The 23,236-nt window shown below is 40.3% G+C and overlaps 1 protein-coding gene across 2 annotated transcripts in view; it reads left to right on the top strand.

Moving 5' to 3' along the window:
• The window catches only part of cdon (cell adhesion associated, oncogene regulated), a 66,881-nt gene extending 43,971 nt beyond the window's left edge, over positions 1 to 22,910 (top strand). The window contains exons 11-19 of one of the 2 annotated variants that reach the window (XM_041809265.1): positions 36 to 239; positions 2,686 to 2,876; positions 6,501 to 6,606; positions 10,128 to 10,250; positions 10,505 to 10,696; positions 15,569 to 15,864; positions 16,004 to 16,083; positions 18,218 to 18,480; positions 22,244 to 22,910. In XM_041809265.1, coding sequence (XP_041665199.1) covers positions 36 to 239; positions 2,686 to 2,876; positions 6,501 to 6,606; positions 10,128 to 10,250; positions 10,505 to 10,696; positions 15,569 to 15,864; positions 16,004 to 16,083; positions 18,218 to 18,480; positions 22,244 to 22,398 — 1,610 coding nt within the window. In that variant the 3' untranslated portion in view covers positions 22,399 to 22,910. The remainder of the gene's footprint in view (positions 1 to 35; positions 240 to 2,685; positions 2,877 to 6,500; positions 6,607 to 10,127; positions 10,251 to 10,504; positions 10,697 to 15,568; positions 15,865 to 16,003; positions 16,084 to 18,217; positions 18,481 to 22,243) is intronic. The other variant, XM_041809272.1, reaches the window with a different exon arrangement.
• The last annotated feature ends 326 nt before the right edge of the window (positions 22,911 to 23,236 follow it).

The following is a 23,236-nucleotide window of genomic DNA, read 5'->3' as shown; positions in this document are numbered from 1 at the left end:
GACTTAAGTTTATTCTGTGTTTATTTTTGTGCCAGTGCCCGAGGCTCCTGACCGCCCCACCATCTCGATGGCGACTGAGAGTTCGGTATATGTCACCTGGATCCCGAGGGCCAATGGTGGGTCTCCAATCACAGCTTTCCGCGTGGAGTACAGACGTGGGCGCAGTACAGAGTGGGTTGTAGCTGCAGACAACATTTCACCTCTCAAACTGTCAGTGGAAGTCCGCAATCTGGAGCCTGGTGAGATTTCAGATCATTTACAACTGTTCTCTGCAGGCCGGGAAAATTAATAAAATAAAATAAAAGTGTCTTGATCCTCCCTCCAGTCAGAGAATTTGGAAGAAAGACAAATCAAAAATGATAAGTGATCATGTTAGACTTCCTTGTTTATCTGTCTGTGATCTCTGTCTACTTTTATAAGTCGTGTCTGTTAAACTGATGAGGAGCAAGGCAGCAAAGAGATGCCGTGATGTGGTCAGCGCTGTTGCATCACAGCAAGAAGGTTCCTGGTTTCAAACAGAGCCTTTCTGTGTGGGGTTTGCATGCTCTCCCTTTGCATGCATGCATGCTTGGGTTCCCTTTGGGTACTCTGGCCTCCTCCCACAGTCCACTCACATGTTTGTTTGGTTAATTGGTGACTCTAAATTGCCAGTAGATGTGACTGTAATTTTTTTGTCTCTATCCATCCATTTTCTTCCGCTTATCTGGGGCCGGGACACTGTGGCAGCAGGCTGAGCAAGTCAACACAGAAATCCCTTACCCAGCAACACTTTTTAACTCTGTCTAGGGCAATTCAATCACAGCAGGGGCAAGATTCTGAATGTAGGTCTAACCTGAGATCCAAACACGGTCAACATTTAACCATAAAGTGTTATTTGTACCAGTAAAAAATAATGGGGAAAACTAACTGAGCACTGATGATAAATGGTTTTCAGACTTAAAAACGTCAAAATTATAAGTTTAATGGCTCAAAATCTGAGATGAATGTCAAACTTATTAGTTCAAAGCCAAAATACTGATTTTAAAAGGCAAATAAATGAGATAGAATCTCAAAGTTGAGAGTTTTAAGAATGGAAATGTTACAAGAAATTCAAAATCACGAGTTTGAAGGGTAAAAAAATTAGATAAAATTTAGAATTGTCAGTCTAAAAGGTCAAAATATTCGATTAAAAGTCAAAATAAAAAGTCAATAAATTTGATTTTGAGAAAAATTGAAAATATGAAATGAAAACAAATTGATTTCTTTTCCTCATTCCTGACTTTTTTTTTTCTTTAAAGATTTATTTTTGGGCTTTTTGTGCCTTTATTCCTTAGAGGAGGACAGTGGATAGAGTCGAAAATGGGAGTGAGAGTGGGGGGAGACATGCGGTAAAGGGCCACAGGCCAGATTCAAACCCCGGCTGCCTGCCTACATGGGAGGCGCCTTAGACCACTAGGCTATCTGTGCGCTCCACATTCGCGACTTTTAATCTAAATATTTTACTCTTTACTTTCTCAACTTTCAAAGGTTAAGTTTACATTTATATACTGTAGTTAGTCTGCAGACCTCATACCAGTGGGCCAATTACAATTGAAATATGATATGATCTTGCGGGCCGGGTACAACAGTACCATGGGCCAAATTTGGCCTTGAGTTTGACACCCCTGGTGTAGGGGATCCCAAACAGGATATGTAATCCCTCCAGCACATTCTGGGTCTTCCCCAAGGTCTCCTCCTAGCTGGATGTGCCTGGAAGACCTCCAAAGGGAAGCGTCCAGGAGCCACCCTGATCAGGTGCTCGAACCCCTTCAACTGGCTCCCTTCGATGCAAAGGAGCAGCGAATGTCTGAGCTCACCTTCTCTAAGACTGAGCCCAACCACCCTCCTAAGAAAACTAATTTCGGCCGCTTAAATCTGCAGTCTAGCTCTTTCAGTCATTACCCAGAGTTCATGACCATAGGTGAGAGTTGGGAGGCAGATCGACTGGTAAATCAAAAGCTTTGCTATTCAGCTCAGATCCCTCTTTACCACAACAGACTGGCACAACGCCTGCAGGACTGCTGATGCTGCACCAGTCTACCTGCCGATCTCACGCACACTTCTACCCTCACTCATGAACAAGACCTGAAGATACTTGAACTCCTTCACCTGAGGCAGAGATTCACTCCCCACTTGAAGGGAGCAATCCACCATTTTCCAGCAGAGAACCATGGACTCGGACTTGGAGGTGGTGACCCTCATCCTGACCGCTTCACACTTGGCTATGAACCACCCCAGTGCCTCCTTGAGGTCCCCAGCTGAAGAAGCCAACAGAACCACATCATCTGCAGAAAGCAGATACAGAATTCTGAGGTCCCCGAACCAGAAACTCTCCCTACTGAGAATGAAGAAACAACTCTTACTTTGGCTATACAGGGACCTGATGGCCTGCCGCACAACCCCAAGACTCCATATTCCTTCAGTAACAGTTCACTTCAAACTCAAAGTACATGGAGTTTGATTATCTTTTAGAGTTTGAAAATATAGTTTCAAGGCAGTTTGGTGGGATTTTTTGCAAATAATGTCACGGAAGACTTAACTTTTTTATTCTTCATTGAGGCTGCATTCCCAGCCATATTTCCTGATGTACTTGACAGGCTAACAGTCACTTTTTCTCAGCATTACTCTGCTAAATAAATAAAAATGTGTTTATTTTTATTTCATCAGGTTCCACCTACAAGTTCCGTGTCGTGGCCATGAACATGTATGGTGAGAGTCCTCACAGCATCCCGTCTAAGCTGTACCAGGTTCCTCAGGCCAGTCCACGAATCGCAGACCGCCCTGTTGTTGGACCTCACATCTCATCCACAGACGCCATCAGCGACACCCAGATCATGCTGCGCTGGACTGTGAGTACTGTGAGGACAAACTTTATACATCTCTCTTTAATTTTAGTGGTTATCTTTTCTTTGCAGTTGTGTTTACCTCATATACTGTTAGTTTTATCGTGTTTAACGCCAAAGTGTAATTTTGTATTTAGTTTGATTTTACTGTTGATGTTGCTCAACATGTTGCTGTATCTTATCCTGTTTTTGCTCCGTAAAACAAAATTTCCCCTCATAGACAGTTAAGATCATCTATATCTTGGGTCGTCACATAGGGCATGAAAGCAGAGCTGTTAGATTTTATACAAACTTAATAATAAGAAGAAAAGGGCAAACCTAAATCTTCTTTCTTCAGCTTTAAACTGTTCTAAAAGTTGTTTGCACACAGATTTCCTGTATAAAGAGGGATTTTTCAAGGCATTCTGGCACGAACTCCCGTTTTCACCTGCAAATTTACTTGTCTGTGGAAATGATGGATAACTCTTGGCGTGCCTTTAACTGTCTGTTATTTCTGCAGGGTTTTTAAGGTCAAGATTTGGGGCTTAAATGGTTTTGGAATCAAAAACCTGCTGTTCCCATGTGCTTGTTTTTGAGTCTGACTAAAATCCAAGTCTTAAATGTCAAAACCAAAAGCAGCAGGATTACAAGGGCTTGCATAAAATGAAAATAACTATCAAAAAGCAAATGCCACTAAGAACAGCACTTGATTAAATGAACCTTGTTGCTTTCTGCTGCCAGCGTATAACCAGCCAGTGACTGTGTTTACATAGACTAAAGTATCCTGGTTATGAGCCTTGTCACAGTCTTGGTCACATTCAGGATATGATGTTTACGTGCACACTGAGAAAGCTGGTCTTTCATATCCCTGTAGCTTCTTATTGGCTTAGCACTATTCAGTTATCCTGACCTGCCAGATAGACTGTTTCACGTCCATTGCATGAGTTATATGTCACATCCATCTGGGCAGCATTTCATTGACAGTGTTTGGGAAGAGCAGAACTAAGAGATGAAATGGTTACCAATATCAATGATAACTATGATCAAATTGCCCCACAGTTATCATATCCTTTATTGTTGTTTATTGTTTATTTGGATCCCCATTAGCCACTACCTAAGTAGCAACTACAGTTCCTGGTGTCCACAAAGGAAAACACAAAAAATCCATGTAGATTACAATGATAAAAGTCCAGACAGGATAAAGATACAAGATGACACCAATAAGGCCAAGATAAACCTACATTGGCAAATAATGTCAGAATATAGTTTACATTGTTACGTTTCCTCTTACAGCCATGAGTACAGTAACGTCACAGTGAAACAGTGGTATACAAATAATAATCAAAAAGATTCTAGAATCGTAATCAAACATTTGGACTTTGGTTAAGCTTATTTGGAAGGAGTCTGGGTCATATTTGAATTGTCATGTTAGCCGTCAGTGTTAACTGCACTTTCATAGCATGGCAAATAATGTCCAGATGGCATGCTACATGGGTTAGTTAACTGAGGTGAATGGGGGAAACAAAAGAAACAGAACAAACTCATACTGTAGAAGTAGCATACACTCACTGTCTTTAGCTGCTCCTTTGCTGACCAAAACATCCATGAAAAGTCCTTGCAAACTTTGGAATAGCTCCCGTTCATTAAAAACCTTTGGCTGTCAAGATTAATCTGGATTAAGTATGACCACAATCAGTGCACTGCTCTTTTAATTGCATACTTATTTTCACTTTCAAGAAACATGGTTAAGCCTCTGCAGCTTTTCCCTGCAGCCACTATGTTAAATATGTCCACCACAGCTCCTTAATGTCTCATTTTTCTTTAAAAAGACGAGTCAAAAATCACCTGAACCAGGTATTATCAAACATGTACCTTTTTACTGCTCACTTATTTCCATTTCAGAATGTAAAAGTTCCTTTTTTCGGTCAGAGTCTTTAATCTGCTCTGAATCAAAACATCAGGTCAGTTACTGTTAGTCTAAGACAGTAGAAAAATCCAAATTACACAAAACAGTTTAAAATGCAAAATAGTGGAATTTATAAAGGGTGTGATTAATCGCGATTAACTACAGAAATCCAGGGAGATTTATCCCAATTTAAAATTTTAATCCTTTGACAGCCCTATTCAGAACATCTATCTAGTGTTGAAATCCCCATGAAATAAAAATTGAAATAATGTTCATAAAATGTCATGGTGTGTTCACATGTATACCAAGAAAATGTTAGTGAATATTTTTTTTAAAGAATAGATGGAATAAATCCAGAAATGTGTTTTCTTTTTCTGCAATATAAAATCGATATCAGAGATAGAATCATTTTTTACTTAACATCTATCTTATACAACTTCTGTTAAAACATGTTGCCATTTGTCTTGATGAAATGATTTGAGATGGTGAATCGATTTTCAGATTTTCAGCTAATCACAACAGTACCTTGATAAAACTGATAATCGTGATATTTTAGGTCCTGAATATCTTTCTATGAAATTATAATACTGTTACATCTCAATGGGTGATTGGACAAATGCTCTGTCCGTCATATCCATGATGGGCCACTCAAAGCAACAAAGCATATAATGTAGTAGGCATTCACTACCCTGGGTGAAAACTAAAGAAAACAAGATGCAAGAAGACAGAAGAACTATAGAAAATAAATCAAGATGATTTGGAATCTGATCAGTCCATCAGCTGTTCAAGATTAATATTCAGTGCTAACCTCACCTTACTAGTCATCCATCCAGCCATCCATTATCTATGCTGCTTTCAGGGTCATGGAGGCTGTAACCAGTCTGAGCAATAGGCGGGATACAACCTCTACTGGGCGCCAGTGAATCCCAGGGCTGATATAAAGAGACAAGCGTCTGCACTCATACTCCCACTGCTGGCAGTTTTAGAATCATTAATTAAACTAACAAGCATGTTTTTAGACTGCAGGAGGAGGCTGGAGTACTGTGAGAGCTCAGGCATGTCTAGGGAGAACAGACCTGTCTGATGGAGATTTGAACCAGGAACCCTTTTGCTGTAGGGCAACAGCGACTGCACCATCAATCCTTTTATTTAAAAAAAAAAAAAAATAGTTTCTTCATCACTCCAGAAATAAAGCCCTCTTGTTGTTGCCATGTTTGCTTTAAAAACCATGTTTACATGCACAAACACAAAGCCTGATATCTAAAACATTCAATCAAAACCACTATACTGATAGAACCACTCAGTGATAGGAAATGTGGGGGGGTGGGGGGGTGGGGGGGGTTTGGTGTCTTTTCCTGCTGGCTCACCTGTGTTTAAGCTTCTGTTTTTTCTCTGAGATTCAGTCAGACTTTAATGGAGCTGCGGTGCTGATTAGAGCTCCACTTGAACAGAGATTAAGAGGCTCTGTCCATCTGCATTTTGATTCGGCTCTCTTCAAAGCTATTTGTCCTCCTTGTAGCAGTTTGGGCCTGCAGATGGATGCAGATAGTTCCCCACGTTTACTTAACCTCAGACGCTCTCATTATTTCCTCAGCCCTCAGACAGACAGAGCAATCACAGCCCTGCTCTCCGTCCTGTACATCTGCTGATAACAAGCCCGGCCATTAGTTGCTGGAAAATTTCCTCTCTTTGTATAATAATTGCTTTCTAGATTGCAGTGGTCTAATGTAATCTTTTTTTCCATCCCCATGCAGTATAATCCCTCGAGTAACAACAACACCCCGATCCAGGGTTTCTACATTTACTACCGGCCCACAGACAGCGACAACGACAGCGACTACAAGAGAGACATAGTGGAAGGTAAGTGGAAACAAAAACACCAATGTTTGCGTGTCTGTTTCCACCGCAGGTCGAGTGTAGCGGCTGTTTGTCGACAGTTAGCTCGCTGTGCAGATAAACTGGGAGTTTGTAGGTAATGGATACTGGGCTGTAGTGAAGAGGGGGCATGTGTGCTGTTTGATTTATAGAGAGTGCTGTCCCTGGGCAGCAGGGCTTTCTGAAATCTGTTTTTAATAAATGGTTGCCAGAGCTGAAACATGAGCCGGAGCAGAGGAGAGGGGCTCAGGTTGCTTGGAGGAATGCTAACAGTGGAGCCTGGTACAGGAAGGGAAGGAGGGTCGGCCTCTCACTCCGCCCAGCTCTTTAACATGTGGACGGCTAGTTTTCCACAAACGCCATGGTCACCGTCAGGGACGAATGTCTCCAGGGGAGGTTATAAATGAGCACTGGTATGGTAGAAATCTAAAGATTTAGCTTTAAGACTGGCTGAATTCAGTCAGTCTATAGGTCTATGTTAATCAATAAGAGTTTTTTTGTGAAGCATTTACTCATAATAATGGTTATCCCAAGACTCTTCTCAAAACAGCAGGCCTAGACTGTACTCTAAATTCTCTATATTTTCTGCGCACATCTGATTCTTATTTGTCTGATATTATTACTTTTTAAATGTTGCCTGCTACGTCTCCTCTATTCGTTTCAATTGATTCACATATGAAAGCAGCCTGAATCAGATCTGAAAACATCTGAAAGATTAGATATCAATGTGACTTGTTTTTGTCACACTCATGAAAAATCAGATCCAGGTCACTTTGGGCCTCAGCATGAATGCAGCCTTTGTTTTATTACTCTGAGACCAAACATGAATCCAGCATGAGCAAGCACTTGGCAAAACTGAACAAAGTAATAATGGCATGGACGAGCTGCCCTAACCAGGCAGAAACCTCGAGCAGAACCAGACAGGTTTATCTGCTCAGGAGCATCTGCTCCGACTGTGTTGGGCTTATAGAAGGAGTTATGGAAAGAGACAAACAGAGAAAAAAAACAACAAATAAAGCAGATTTATGCCTGCAATGCCACTTATAATAGTAAAAATTTACATTTAAAAAAATCACAGCACTGGTTAAAACCAGAAAATGCTAAAGGCCCACTGGCAGGTTGGCAGATATTTTCACAACTTCAAATGCTTCAAACATAGCATCAAATTTAATTTGGGTATTCCTGGGTAGGTTTTTGACTCATTTCACCCAGAGTTCTTAGGGGTTAAAAACAAACCAGTTATTTGGGCATATATTTGTAGGCTAATTATATTTATGCCATGCTATTACCACCCTCATCGTTAGATGCTTAATGCAATCAGGCCAGTTTGTATAGAAAGGTTTTTGCTAGTGATACATGATCAGTATTTTTTTGAACCGATAGCCGATAACTTCCTACTCCTGATGGCCGATAACCATCACTGTCGTACATGGACTGCGGAACCGGTAGGGCCAATAGGGCCCGGGCCTGACCAAAAATGGATCAAAAACATAAGAAAAATAAGGAAAGAAAAAAAAATTACCAGGGAAAAACACCAGCTAAATAAATCCTGTAGGCCTGCTGCATCGTGGCACAATAAATAATTTGATGTGTGTTCACATACACAAGGATATTTTGGCAGAGGTGGATGTTGCGGAGATTGCCAGGGACTTCACTCAGCTTAACAATGGAAGGAGGCAGTTCTTTGGCAGCAATTGAGAAGTAGTGGTGAGTTTAACATTCATCTTACCTTTTATTGTATGAGATCACATACGTATTAATCTTCTAGTTGCAGGATTTCTGCAACACTAATAACAGTAGGTCCGCTGGTTGTTTGTTTAGGGTTGTGTTTCTTTCACTCATGTTTGTGTGCGCGCAAGTTGCGTTTATGGACTCATAGCATGGGGGTGGGCCCCACCAAATTTAGATGTGCTCCGTGGTCCATGCTGTCATGTTATACTCTGCGTAAATACTGAGTAACTCCACCAGCACTGCTGTGTTATTAGCATTAGCCTCTCAGCAGCTGAGGCAGCTTCGTCTTCTTCTCTGGGGATTAATAGGGGAATCACTTACCGTGGTGCCACCTACGGTCCCAGAATGTGTAGTCTCGTGAGAAGGAAAGCAAACGCCTCTATTATCAGTGGATTCTATCAGTTAATGTTTTATTACTGGAATAACAAAAGTATGTAAAATACATGCAATATCAGCTGATAATTTATCGGCACCGATAATTATCATGCATCCCTAAATTTTGCCAAACAAAAATTAAACTAACAAGCCAGCAGTAAAACCCAACTAAAACCAAACTGAATTTGAACACAGAAGTTCAAATGTAATAAAAATAAAAACTAATGAAAAAAACAAAACTATTAAAACCTTGCAGTGTGCCGGTGCATGTGCACAGTAATAGCCCAACAACACAGTAAGGGGGCATTAAAGCTGTGCCTTTTGACTTATTTACAAGGTTTTAATGCAAATTGGCACACTTTTCAAAGAAAATGAATATATTCTTTAAGATGATATTTTTTATAATGCATAAAGAATTATTAAATGCATTTATTCTTAAAAGGACTTTGAGATTTCTCTTTATTTCCATTTGCCATGATGTGAACAGACTCAGTATTACAAATCACAAAATCAATAACAATCACCTAAAATGTTGAAAACTTTTACCACAGAGGTTAGAAGTCATACTCATAACAAAGAGAGAAGAACTTTTTTAATCTGTTGACTACAACGATGGCATAAGACCTTTTCTATAAAAGGGAAAGCTTGAATTTGATTCTATGCAAACTTTTCCTGTGCTGCACTTTGATCCTCCTTGTTGTCATGTCAGGCTGCTCAATGTGTGCTAAGGTTCACTCCCCTGCCCTGCTCCCTGCTGTGACTCTGCCCTCAGATAATCCTCTTTGCTCTGGTGTGAAATTGCCTGTCTGAAATCTCTGATCAATCAGAAATTAATATTTAATGTGGTTTAAACTTTACACTGCAGCGTGGAGTAGATGTAGCTCTGTTTTTACTTCTTAAATCTACCTCTGAGTGGAGGTCGCTCATGTGCTCTGATTTATTATTCCTTGTATCAAACAAAGCACAACAACAACAGCAGCTCTCTCAGCCTCATTTGTTAGAAATGAAGCATTCCTGTGTCGGAGATTGTCGTCTCATCTGTGATTACAGAGCACGTAGTCGTGTGGTTGTGTGTGGCGGGGCTGCAGCGGTGTGTGTGAATATTGGAGGCGAGCCAGCACAAACATGAAGCTGCCATATATGGAGCTGGTCTAGAGTAAAGCAACTGTCTGGGCCCTCGTGGGACTGACGGAGTAAGAGAGAAGGAGGAGGGGGTGGGGTGGGTGAATGAGAGAGAGAGAGAGAGCATGAAAGAACATGACCTCTATGAATGTGTGAGACAAGAAGAGAAGAAGAAAGAGGATGGACGTGATGGTTGGGAGTTTACACAGTGAGTCAGCAGCAGCAGGAAGTGATTCTCACCTTTTACCTCCTTTGTATCTCCTCCCCCCTCTCTTCAGGTGTGAAACACTGGCACATGATTGGTCACCTCCAACCTGAGACCTCCTATGATATCAAGATGCAGTGCTTTAATGACGGCGGAGAGAGCGAATACAGCAACGTCATGATCTGTGAGACCAGAGGTAAGAAAGCTGCACGAGAAAATGAGTCACACTTAAAGCAAACCTCCTTTTTTCTCTGAAGTGCGGGCATGTTCCTGCAAAGGCAGTAACTTTAATAATGGGTATGATGGCCATAATTACACAACATAAATGCACCCAGTTTTATGAGACCAACAACAATGGTTTGCATTTTATAGTTTGGCTCCGTGTTATTTCTCTCTATTGTTGCTGGCGACTAAAAAGCTCACTCTCTCTCTCTCTCTCTCTCTCTGCAGCACGTCAGTCCCCTGGGTCACCCAGTCAGCACCCCATCACCCCACCAGGCCCCCACCCTCAGGAGCCACCCAGCCCACCTGGGGGTCTGCTGTACCTGATCGTGGGCTGTGTTCTCGGAGTGATGGTGCTCATCCTGTTGGCTTTCATCGCCATGTGTCTGTGGAGGAATCGCCAGCAGAACAACATGCACAGTGAGTTAAAGACATGAAGGCAAAGCTAGCACGAAAGAAAGATGGCTGCTGCTTGCATCAAGTTTTGGAAATAGGATTGATGGCTCTATTTAGGAGTTTTAAACTAATTAAGTCATTTAGACCTGATGAGACACTGGTGTGCTTCTACTGTACCTTTAAGACCTGATGCAATATCAGCAATCTTTGCTTAATTTGCTAAAATGCATGCTGGAAGGCTCATGGAATTTATTTTAAAAAAATGTTAGCCTTCTTTATACAAGAAACCTGTTTCTTTACAGTTAAATCCACTGGTTAAAGCTTTCAAAGGTGTTTTATTCCATGCCCCTGTTTGCTACAAAGGCTGAGAAATAATGACTTTAGTACAAATTAAAATGCTATGCAGTTTTTTAGAAAGGCTTTAGGTTTTAGAGTTTGTTTTTAAACAATGCTGAGGTTTAAATAGTGTTTTTCAGGGCATATTTAGGTCTAAAAGGGCTGCATGGTGGCGCAGGGGTCAGCGCTTTTGCTTCATAGCAAGAAGGTTCCTGGTTCACTCAGCCTTTCTGTTCCGAGTTTGTCTGTTCTCCCTGTGCATATGCGTGGGGTCTCCCTGGATACTCCGGCCTCCTCCCACCACCAAAGACATGCTTGTTAGGTTAATTGATAAGTCTAAATTGGCCGTAGGTGTGAGTGTGAGAGTGCCTGGTTGTCTGTCTCTATATGTCAGCCATGGAGACCAGTCCAGGTCCTAACCAGCCTCTCGCCCAATGACAGCTGGGACAGGCTCCAGCCCCCCATGACCTCCAACAGGTTAAGCAGCATGAAAAATGGATGGAAGGGTTAAATAGTCGTCTGCCTGTGGGAAAGGTAGCCAGCAAGTGGGTCCAAAAGCTCGCTCCACCTGGTTCATTAAACAGAGTGAGGCAAGGGTAATGAGGGGGCATCTGGGGGTCTTCCCACGGGAAGTTTTGAGCATCCAGCACTTAATTCCCTGCAATCTGAGGAATAATTAAGAAAAGAAATGTTATGAGAAGTAAAAGGAAAACATGATAATTAAGTAATTATTAAAAAGAAATCAGCTACTCTGAATGAAGCTCTCATGGTTGCATGTTTACATGCTTATTCTGTTGACTGCTTTAAATGCTTAAAATCAAATGAAGACTTTCAGAGACGTGGAGTCGTCTTTCTGTGGGAAAAATCAGCCAGCTAGGGGGTCCTAGAGCTTACCCCACCTGGTTCATTAAATGTTGTGAGGAATAAGTAATAAGAGGGCAACTGGGGGTCCTTCCACAGGAAGTCTGAGCATCCAACTCTTAATTTGCTTCAATCTGAGGAATAGCAGGATAAGCAGCAAGTTGTGGGAATGAAATTATGTAAAAGGAAAGCATAGAAATTAACTAGATGTTAAAAAATCATCTACTCTGTGAATGAAGTTCGCATTGTTGCAAGATTCAGCCAGTTATTTTTCCCATGCTTGATTTAAAAAACGTGCCATGTCATGGTTCATCCTTCTTTAAACTCTTAAAATCAAATAAAGGCTTTCAGGGTTATCACACACCTCACACAGCAGCCACACACAAAATATATAATGAATGATTTTTCCCAGTAATGATTCCTGCAGATCCTGGAAAAGTCTTAAAGTCCTAGATTCAACTTTTTAAAATTTAAGGCCATAAAAGTCTTACGATGTGAGGTGAGAGGTCCGAAATTATAGAAGGCAGTGTGACTATGTTGTCTTTATCCAGTCTTCATTTTCCAGCAAAATTTTTTAGATTTTAATCATCCTTTTTATGCTTTTAAGAATGTTGTTAACAAACCTGCTAAAATGTGTTATAATAAACATCATATATAGTATACTGATTACAAAAGAGACATTAAATTGTCATGAATAATCAAATTTGGGTGATTATAACCAAAGAATCTGCTTTCCTTTACCATTTATCTGATAAACAGTGTGATAAATTTGGCCTTGTGTACTGAAAATCTTGCATGCCTTTCATTTCTGACCTTTTGCTGCAAAAAGTGTTAGAATTTTTCTTTTGCAATCCTGGTCTTAAAAAGTCTTAAATTTAATTAAAGTGTGTAGGAACCCTGGTTAAAGTAGAAAGGACACATTTTTAATCTTTAATTTCTTTATTTACAGTTGATAAATTGTTGAAAAAATCCTAATGAACAGGAAAAGGAAGTCACAATCTTGTGATAAAACTATTTTAATAAGTCAACAGAAGGGGAAAAAGTAGCAGTATCTAAGTGACTTCCAGACTATTTGGCTGAATGGTGCTTATAAAAAGCCCTGGTTAATGAACAGAGATCTATATTTTCTCCTATATAACCAACAAAGATTGACTTTTTCTACTTATTAGTTTCTAATGTTTGAAACCACTGTGATGAGGTAGGTTTACACAGCAAAGGTTCCTGTTTCTTTTTGTTTTTATTGTTGGATTATTTTTCAGCACTAAAAAAACATATATAGCAGTGAGGCAACTGAGGCTCAGTAGGTCATCCTGCAACTGGACAGTTAGGGGTTCAATCCCCGGAGCTAGGCATTTATCCATAATTTGCTCCCAGTGCTTTGTCAGTGGCAGTAAATGTGTATAGATTGATCGCAAATTAGATTAAACCGCAACACGGCCTGCTGCTATTTACAAATTGCAGAAGTTCCGATATTTTTTTAACTTGAAATTTCTCAAAATACAATTTTTTATATTCATTTTTTGCAGCAGAGATTTTATTCACATTATGCAAACATTCAAGTGTCAACACAGCGGTCCATTTAAATATGAAATACTTCTCACTAATCCCTGATTGCATCAATGCTGATGTGCCACGCTGCTGCTGGCAAGGCTTCAACTCCTCCACCCCAGCCTCCTCCTTTATAGGCTAAAACTTGTTGCACCCCTATAGTCTGATTCATGCTATTATGGATTAATTGCTTCTGACATAATTTCCTTGTTTTCAATACACATTGTAATAGATTTATCTGTCCATATGGGGGTTTCTAGCTATGCACTCACTGGAAAGTCAAAGCATGCTGCTTGACTAACCCAGGGAGCATCTTTAGAGCAGATTCTTCTCTCCTAAGTAAAACTGCATATCCATTTTACAACAAAATGGTATAATGTATGATGAGCATGTTCTGACTAAATGTAGGTTAATATATAGAATGATTAATTGCTTGAATCTGCAGAAAAATATACAAGATGAGGAGCCTAATAATAATTGCATATTAAATTGCAGTTGCAAGATTAGAGAAAAATTGCAATTAGATTATTTTTGCAAATCCTTCAGCCCTAGTATGGATGCATTTAAATGAGATTAGCTAACATTGATGGCTAACTTTTCATAGCAGACTCTGCCATCAGTGTGTGAATGAGAAATGAATGGAGTGAAAGGGTGCGAATGTGTGAGTGTGACCTGTGGTGTAAAAGCGCTTTGCCTCGTCAGACAGTTAGAAAAGTGTTGGAACAGCATCTGCTGTGAATGTGTTAGGTGTTTGAGAAGACAGAGAGCTGATAGAGAGAAACAACCCGAACAACAACAATAAACAGGACAGATTTATGGCCACCATGCCAGTCATAATGGTTAAAGTATGGATGGTATTAGCTGGAACAACTATGCATGATAGTAAAGTGATCATTCTTATTAGCTCTGGAACTTTAATGAAATAAAATGAGGAGGACTGGTGTTGGTTAACGCTGCAGCTGAGGAAGAGCAGCTTTCAGATTCACTTTAACATTTATACTGAAAATAGATGTAAAGCTGATATTGATAAGCAGTTATGGAGGGATTCTTTAGATATCTATGGCTGTAGAAGCTCTCTTATATTTCCAGTTTTCATCTTTAAAAAGAATAAAACAAAACTGCTTTCAAATGAAGTCAAGGCATCCAGTAAAGAGATAAGAGGAGCCTTTTTGTCCAGCAGCAAGATTCAGTTTTAGTAAAAGTTCTACCCCAGAGTTTTAAAAACATATTTGACAGAGTATGTCTGAACTTTTAATGAGGCTGCAGCACCGACACACAAAGGATTAAATCTGTTTCAGCTGTTTAAAGACAGTTGGCCTTAAAGACTGCTCATGCAGCATATTCCAACTGTTTTTAGTGAATTTATTGATCCCACAGAGCTGACAAAAGTGTTTGCCATTGTTGGAAGGACGCTTTATCAGACCGGCTAGATCTGTAAATATTTGGGGCTTTACATCTTAAAGATTTAGGCACAAAGTCTGCGTTGAGTCACAGGTGCTCAGAATTTACTGGTGTTCCATGTCATCAGAGGGAATAATAGAAAAGAGCTGATATTTAATACCAGGGGAAAATAATGTCTGTTTTACTTACTAGTTCTGGCAAATGGAGTTTTATGAAAGTTTTTGTCTCCTTATGTATAGAATAGGTTATACCTTTTCAGTCACAGACTTTAAAGTCGTCTTAACACAGTTTGATTTTATTGCAAGGGTAAAAATCTGGCTAATATCTTTGAATTAGGTTTATTACTGTAATAAATACTAGAATAACTGCTATAGATCATCAGCAAAAGCTAAAATTTGCATGGAAAATATGGAAAAAGTTTCAAAATAACAAATAAGCCTAACAAGCAAAGGCTCTTTGATTTTATATTTTTGAATGTGGAAAAGTATGAAAAATGACAGAAAAATTTAAAAGCTGTGTTTATAGAAGTACTATCAGCACAACAAACCTTTAAAGTAGTGTATACTCTCAGTAAGAAGTGACTATTGAGAGTCAAAGTCATTTAACTTTATTCATTTATATGAGCTATGGACTTACTTGGCTTTGGAAAGTGATTAATTGAACATTTAATACTAACTTAGTTGATAACTTAAGTAATTCAGACTTAAAATTGGTCCCTCTTCACCATCTTTTCGCCCCCCTCTCCTGTAGAGTATGACCCTCCTGGCTACCTGTACCAGACAGCGGAGATGAACGGCCATGTTCTCGAGTACACCACACTGCCCGGCTCCAGCCGCATCAATGGAGGCGTCCACGGGGGCTACGGGCACAGCGGCCCCATGTTGCCCCAAGGGTGCCATCACCTCCACCACAAACTCCCCAATGGTTTGGCTCTGCTCAACGGCTCAGGCAGCCTGTTTTCCCCCGGCCACCCACACAGCCACGACGGCACCCTGCCTCACAGCACCCGGGACTGCGAGCGCTCCCACCCACACCACCACCATAACGTGAGTGCTGCAGACCAGAGAACATGAAGTACCGTAAATATAGAGACGCCTTCTTAACGGACAAACATTAATGAGCAGATCAGCAGGTTAAATTTAAGGCTGTGTTTTCTAAAAGCAGATTTTTGTGTTTTATTTTCAGGGTGGAGGCCTGTACACCGCTCTCCCCCAAACAGAGTCGTCTGACTGTATGAGCTGTCAGAACCTCTGCAACAATAACAGGTAAGAAAATGCTTTTATTTTTGCAAATATCAGAGGATTTAATGGTATTTAAAGTTCATTTAAACAAAGTTTGTTTCAAGATTGTAATACAAAAAGAAGACTGTGTTATTCACTACTGGGGCCAAATTTCATTAGATTCAGATTCAGACAACCTCATTCAGGTCCACAATATTCCACACTGACAGATCAACAAGAATTCAGTGAAGGTAAGTTAAAAGATAATTTCTTAAGAAAATAATAATTAAAAAACAGAAAGTCGCAGTATATAAACAACAGTTGAAGTGTCTGCAACATGAGTGAAGCTACCAAACCAGTTAGAGAAGTCCAAACTGTGGGGACCAACTTTAACACTGCAAGAATGGTGTACTGAACTCTGTGGAAGAGCATTTTCTGGGTCAAAGTTCACCTTGTAGTCTTTGTTAGTCAATCATAATAGATTACTTTGAATGGCATTATTGTTCAAAGTGAAAATGTACAGATATACAATATAGATACAGGAACAGCATACACCCCTGCTCTATCTGTGCCTACACGGAAAGCCTGCGACAGGGTGAGAAGCAGCAAATGCCCAGGGCAGAGCAGTCATCACTGACGACAGAATGACGGACAAAAAAAAGGAGGAGCTGGGCTTGGACGAGGGTTGCAAAAAAGTGGCTTGCAGAGGGATCAGCAAACAGAAGCAGGCTAGAGCAACTTAAGAAGGCAAAAGGAGCTGGCAGGCATCAATGACAACATAATGACAGACAGAAAAACGGCAGAGCTAGGGTGGAGGAGGGTTGCAAAGAAGTGCCTTTCAGAGGGAGCATCAAAGAGAAGTGGGTTAGAGCAGTTTAAAAAGGTAAAATGAGCTAATCATGTGCCTCAAACCAAATCAGCTGGCCGTCAGCTAATGAGGGCTTGCATGAGATCAGCTGATCTCAATTGCATTGCAGCGCTTGTATTCAGTTTTCTGCAAACAAGCAAAGCTTTTCACTTAGAATGTCTCTAAAACCATTTTGTTGCTGTCAGATGAAACTTAAGCTCGCAGTCGACTGCCCTTAGAGGAACTGTTGCAAAGTTAGTTGTAAAAAATGCTTGATTTATTTATTTAATCACAGGAACATGTTGAAAAAGCTGACATGGATTCTTGAGCTCTAGTTTATTTTACCACATGATGATATTAAATCATAGTATTGTGCATTGTCTTGTTTTTTTTTCTTATATAGTGCAGGCCTGAGATAAAAATAGATTTCAAAATCCAAAATAATTATATCTTGATTGTAAGATTCACATGGTAATAGCCTATTGAATTTCACAGCTTTTATTTGGTGAGTTAAGGACCCAGTATAATTAAAAAACAGGTGGTCAATAAACCATAGACACTTAGCAGTGTTTGATGAACATCCTACTCAAACAGCAGTGATACATTTAAACAAATGTGAGTGCTACTAGTTTTAATTGCGTGATAATAAATATGACTGAAAGTTAAAGAAAAAAATATTCACGATTAAAAAAAACAGAAAAGTTGAGCTTCAAAGCTCCTAATATGAAGCTGAGTGAATGCACATGCTCACTCAAACTGCCCCCCCCCCACCCCACCCCCCCACCCCCTTCCTCTCGTCCTGTTTATGTACTTAAGGGTCCCCAGCATCACAGTTTACCCAGTGTGCACCCAGCCAGCAGACCTAATGAGCCCTGTGTTTATTTACCTCCGGCTGCTGGGAAAAGAGGGGGTGTGGTCGCGATCCAATCATGAACCGATAGAGGGATGCTGAGTTCAGAGAAATGCGGCAAAGCACGCAGCGTGCAACTGTCTGAGTTTGGGAACTTCACCGGAGAGTGAAACCACAATGTGTCACAGTTATTTAAAGGCAGTTTAACCGGAGCTTTAATCTCTGGTTCAACTGTTGAAAATGATTTTTACAGCTGTGTCAGGGAGCTCCAGTTGTGTTAGAGCTGTCATTGTTTTCACACTGTTCGGAGTATTAACAAAAGGGGTTCTGTGTTTGGGAGAGAAGCCACAAATATCTGCAGAGAGGAAGAACTGGAGTGGTATTTGAGGCACCACTGAGGGTCAGTCAGTGTCAGGGAACTTCTTAAAGCAAGTCATAAACATGTTTGTCCCTCTTTTCTTTCCATCTCTGTCTCTGAGCAGATGTTACAACAAGGCCAACGGCACGTTCTCCAGCGGCACTCTGCCTTTAATGCACCGTGTGGCGCCATGCCAGCAGGACGGGCTGGAGATGGTTCCTCTGGGTCAGGTCTCATCGCAGTGCCACCGCTCTGACGGTCAGATGCAGTGTGGCGAGCAGGGGGCCGACGCGGGGTACCAACCAGATGAGCACAGGGAGTCCTCGCCCTCGCAGCATTCCTGCTGTCTGAGCGCCAACAATGAAAACTGTCCAGCAGACAACACTGGTGAGACTCCTCTCAGCGCCTAATAGACACTAAATATTACCATGAGTTTTCCCTTTTTCTGGTGGTTTGTCATATTTTTGTTAAACAGCACCAGGGAGTTATGGAAAAACATTTGATCCTGTAACTTTTACAGATGGACAAATGCTTTGTTAATTCTTCACAGGAAATAAGACTATCAATCACAGCCAGATAGTGAACGTAAAAACATTTAGGCAGAAAATACTAGAATACATTTTTAAAACAGATGAAAATATTTTTAAAAATCCCCACAAAGGTTATCAAAGAACTGTTAGAATAATAATCAGTGTAAAAAGAGTATTTCAGTGTGCAACGACAAATTAAAACAGTCAGAATAAATCCAGCACAGTTTGTATAACATAATTCTTCTATGAAAAAATAATTTTCCACAGAAAACATCACCTTCTACCAGATGTGTTTATGCATTTTGATTTGTTAGTTGGTCACCAAGAAAAGAAAAACAAACCTAATAAAAGAAGGGCATAGCCTCAGTGACATCACCCATTAGTTGCTTTAGTGCTGTGGTTCTCAACTGGTGAGTCAGGACCCAAAAATGGGTCACAGAACCCTTTATATTGGATCCCGAATGTGTGCCTAAAAAAAAAAAAAAAAAAAGCCAAAAAAATAAATGAAACTCTTTCGAGACATACATACTTTTCCTTTCCTTGATTTAATTAAGTCCAGACTGTTCTGTTTCTCATTAAATTAATCTGATTGGTCAACAATATTTTGAAATTTGGGTTGCAGTTTCTCATTCAAGAGTTGATGGTGGGTCCTGAGGCTCCACCAGTTGAGAACCATTCCTTAAGTGGGCGTTTCAGATCTACTGATGGTGGTTGCCATATTGTTTACAGCAATCCATCCGGGTACTTCGCCAGCCCATCCCTTCTCTGGGTGAAACCATTTAATCAAAATGAGTGGCTGAAAATGGCAATGGGCCTTCAGCAAAGTAAATCTTGAAATAGAAATGATAACAAAAAACAGCTGATGGTTTAGTAGGAGCACAAACCCAGTAGACAGTAAGTCCAACATAAAAATTAGGATTTTTGTTGAACAGGGATCAGCATCAAAACAGTATAAAATAAACTAAGTTAAAAGTGTGTAGGAGGATCTCGTCACACCCTTCATCCAACTCTTACTTTTAAAACACAGTAAATATTTTGGTGATTATGTTAGCAGGCAGATAGAGCGATCACTGGCTTAGTCAATAGGAACACATCTCCGGTCTCACTTTACTCCTCGCTAGTTTCATCCCAAAACTACAGAGCTCTTCTTCTACAATCCTTCATACTTTGAGAAGAAATACTTATCAAAAATAGTCTTTTGAAGCACAAAATGCAAAACAATGGTGTTAAATCATTACCTGGAAGGGTTAAGAAAGAACAGGAGTTTTCAAAAAAATTCTCAGAAGATTATTGGACGAATGTTCTGTCTGTCTTCAGTACAGGCCAATCAGAGAGATGAGATAAAATAAGGTAGTCAGGCATGTGCAGTTTCTCTATGAACTTTGAGAAAGAGTTACTCGCAGAAGCTGGCTAGGAGATGTGCAGAAGCATCTTCTCTAAGATATTCTTTTAATGTGGCTCTGTTTTGATACAGAAATGTCCAATTCTAATGAAACTGTTGCTATACTACAGCTACATCCGTGCCAATAGCTGCACTGGAGCCATTTCTAAATGACGCTGATTAGTCCAAACATTTTCATTTCCTGACAGACGTTGAGTATTGAAGCTTTTCAAGATGGATTCGCCTCATGACTGGCAAATCCATCTGCTTTGCAGGGTTAGTTTGATTACATAGCCACCACTGTTTTCTAATCTCCCACCATTCAGTCTCGGGGCATGTTTTTACCCAAATGGTCACGGTCATTACTGCTCTTATCAGGTGGAAATGCTGACTCACACTAACCTTTAGTCAAGCAAGTAAATAACAAAGTGGTGCAGTTGTGACAGGAATTTAGCAGCCTTGTAAACATCTACAAAATGCCCACCTGCTGGTCAAATCAGTTTAGACGGCACATTAAAAAAAAATGGGGTAAACATTTGGTGATAATTCCACTGTCAAAAGGAGCTCAGCAAAAAAAAAAACTGAAAAGTCAAGTAAAACTGCCTGAGTCATGTCCACGCGCAGGAGAAAACAATAAAAGGTTGGACATGGTACCCCTAAAACCCTTAAATAAGACACTTCTAATGTTTTTAAGGGGATTTGGATTAAACAGACACAAAATAACAGGTCTGAGCAGTATTTGGAGCAGTGGTTCTCAACTGGTCAGGCATCGGGACCCACCACCTCCACCTCAAGAGAAATCACAACCAAAAAAAAAAAAAAAAATAGAAAAAATAATAATTTATGTCATGAATGTTATTTAATCAGTAGTCACTGGTTAAATGATATTCCTGGCTACCATTACATTATGAAGACAAAGAGCACTCCAAAAAATGTTGATGTTTTGACCCTAAATAGAAAACATATCTAACAAAATGACAGGACAAAACAAACACGTTAGAGAAGCACATCATTGCAGAAAGATTTGCATGCATACATCTTATTTTACTCAGTTTTCCCAAGATATCTTGAAAGCTTTGTAATCTCTCCAAGAATTTTCTTGTTATCTTGAGTAAACCAGTTTTATTCCCCATTAAAAGGGGAGACAAACTGGTTGAAATCTCATAATCTCAGGAAAAACTAAAAAAAAAAAATACATGTATGAAATTACTGTATGCCATTTGGGGCTTCTGTAGCTAGATTTTTGTCACTTTTTTTTTTTCCTGGCACACATTTGAGATCCACTCAAAAGAGCTTACCAACCCACCAGTTGAGACACACTGATTTAGAGGTTCACGCAATCAATTTTACTGTTTTTCTGTCTTGTTTGCGAAGCTAGGCTAAATTCCTTATATTAAATGAAATATGGCCCACATTAAAGCATGAATCTTGTGCTAGTCTGTATTGTTCTTCTTTGTTTCAGCACGAGGAGCTGCTACCATTCTGATTCTGTAAACAAACATTTTGACCAGAAGATTGTACTGATTTTGTTTTTTTTTTGTGACTAAATTGATTCAACACTGTAAATGTAAAACATATTAGTAAACAAAATAATAACATTTTGATTTATAACTCCCTAATTGATAAAGGCGGCAAATAGCCGCACCGGTGACATTCCAGGGGCGGAGCCAGTGGCAACCAGGGCCAACCAGGCCCCTCTGAAATCTGATTGGCCACCCTAGAATCATTAAAATTTTCCCTCATCAGTCATTAATTAGCCATTTCAACAGACCAAATCCCTAAGCGAATCTTGACCTACATTAGACTGGTTTTACTAACAGAAATACTCTAATAGTGAGGTATATGAAAGTGGCCCCAGCATCCTTATATATTTCTGTATATGGCCCCAATGGAAAAAAAATTGGACACCCCTGCTGTAGAGAATATTGTAGCAATCTTTCTGTAACACTCAGCAAAGAAAGAAAATAAACATATTTCCAAAATATGTCAAAGTTTTGCTTTAAGGCATCAAAACTTATAGAGAACAAAGTGGAAACATTTGTATCCCTGGTGTTGTGAAATCAGACTCTGTTCTTCTTCATGCTTCTCTTGTAAGTTTATATATGATTACCAATCACCATGTTGTATGCAGACAAAGTATGCAGCGTCACCACAAATTACACTGTGGGCCTCTCCAGGATCTGTCCCTGTCTGTTTTAATATGAAGCACAAACTAAACTCTCTGTCTCTCTCTCTGCAGCTGAAGAGGAGCTGGAGTGCGAGGACATGGAAGGGCCTGTGGTGTGCTGGGAGAGTCTCGGCCTGCCAGACTTGGACTGTGACGAAAAGCCTGGGTGGATCTCCAGCAGCAGCCTGGCAGGAGAACTTATCCAGCCGGGCCCACAGGAGGTCTGAACCAAGCCCACACACAAGCGTGCTCTCTCTGGCCCTCTGCTGCAGCGTGGAGGGGTGCAGAGAGACCGGACAGGAGTGGAAATATGACCGGCGATGGGATAGTCAGAGACACTGCACGTTACGGTGACAAGGACACAAAATGTCGACAGACTGAACTGAGATGAGCGATGTGGGAAAAGAAAGGAGAGAGAAGCCAGATGGAGAGACGAAGAGGAAAAAAAAGTGCTCACAGACAGACACTATATCCCACTGGAGGAAAGACTCATAAAAGATCAAAAACTCTTTAGATGACTTATTTATTTTTTGTAGTAGTAAAATATTATTTCATATGAATGTATCTGTTTTAAAGGAAAAAGTTTGTCTTTTATATTATTTATGCCTTTTGGATGAGAAATACTTTTTATTTTTTGTCGTTTTGTCCCTCTGTGTTCCACCCAACGTGGAGATTAGCAATTGTCTGTGTAAAGTTTTGTAATAATATAAAGAGAAGATATGGAAGAGTAAACAACAAACTGTTTTCACTGTCTTTACTCAGCTCTTTGAGCAGCGCCCAGTGAATGATTGCCACAGTGAAATTCCCGGCCTGGGTCCAAACCCATCGATATTTCTGGCAGGCCTTTGATGCGGTCTGTGATGGGCTGTTCCACTGCAGTGACCCCTGAATGGGGTGAACACTCCCTTCACTGTTCAGATTAAGGCTGCTGCGCTCTGCTTCACTGAATACTTGATAGCTCATCACTTTAGGTAAAATGCACTGTTGCTTTGGGAGCTCTGCTGACCTACTGGCCCAGAACTGTTAGAGGAGAGGGGGAGTTACACTAAGACAGCAGTTTACATG

This window comes from Cheilinus undulatus, linkage group 2, assembly GCF_018320785.1.
Source record: "Cheilinus undulatus linkage group 2, ASM1832078v1, whole genome shotgun sequence".
Lineage (NCBI taxonomy): Eukaryota > Metazoa > Chordata > Actinopteri > Labriformes > Labridae > Cheilinus > Cheilinus undulatus.
Note: the sequence above shows the minus strand (reverse complement) of the source record. Positions and strands in the feature narration are given on the sequence as shown.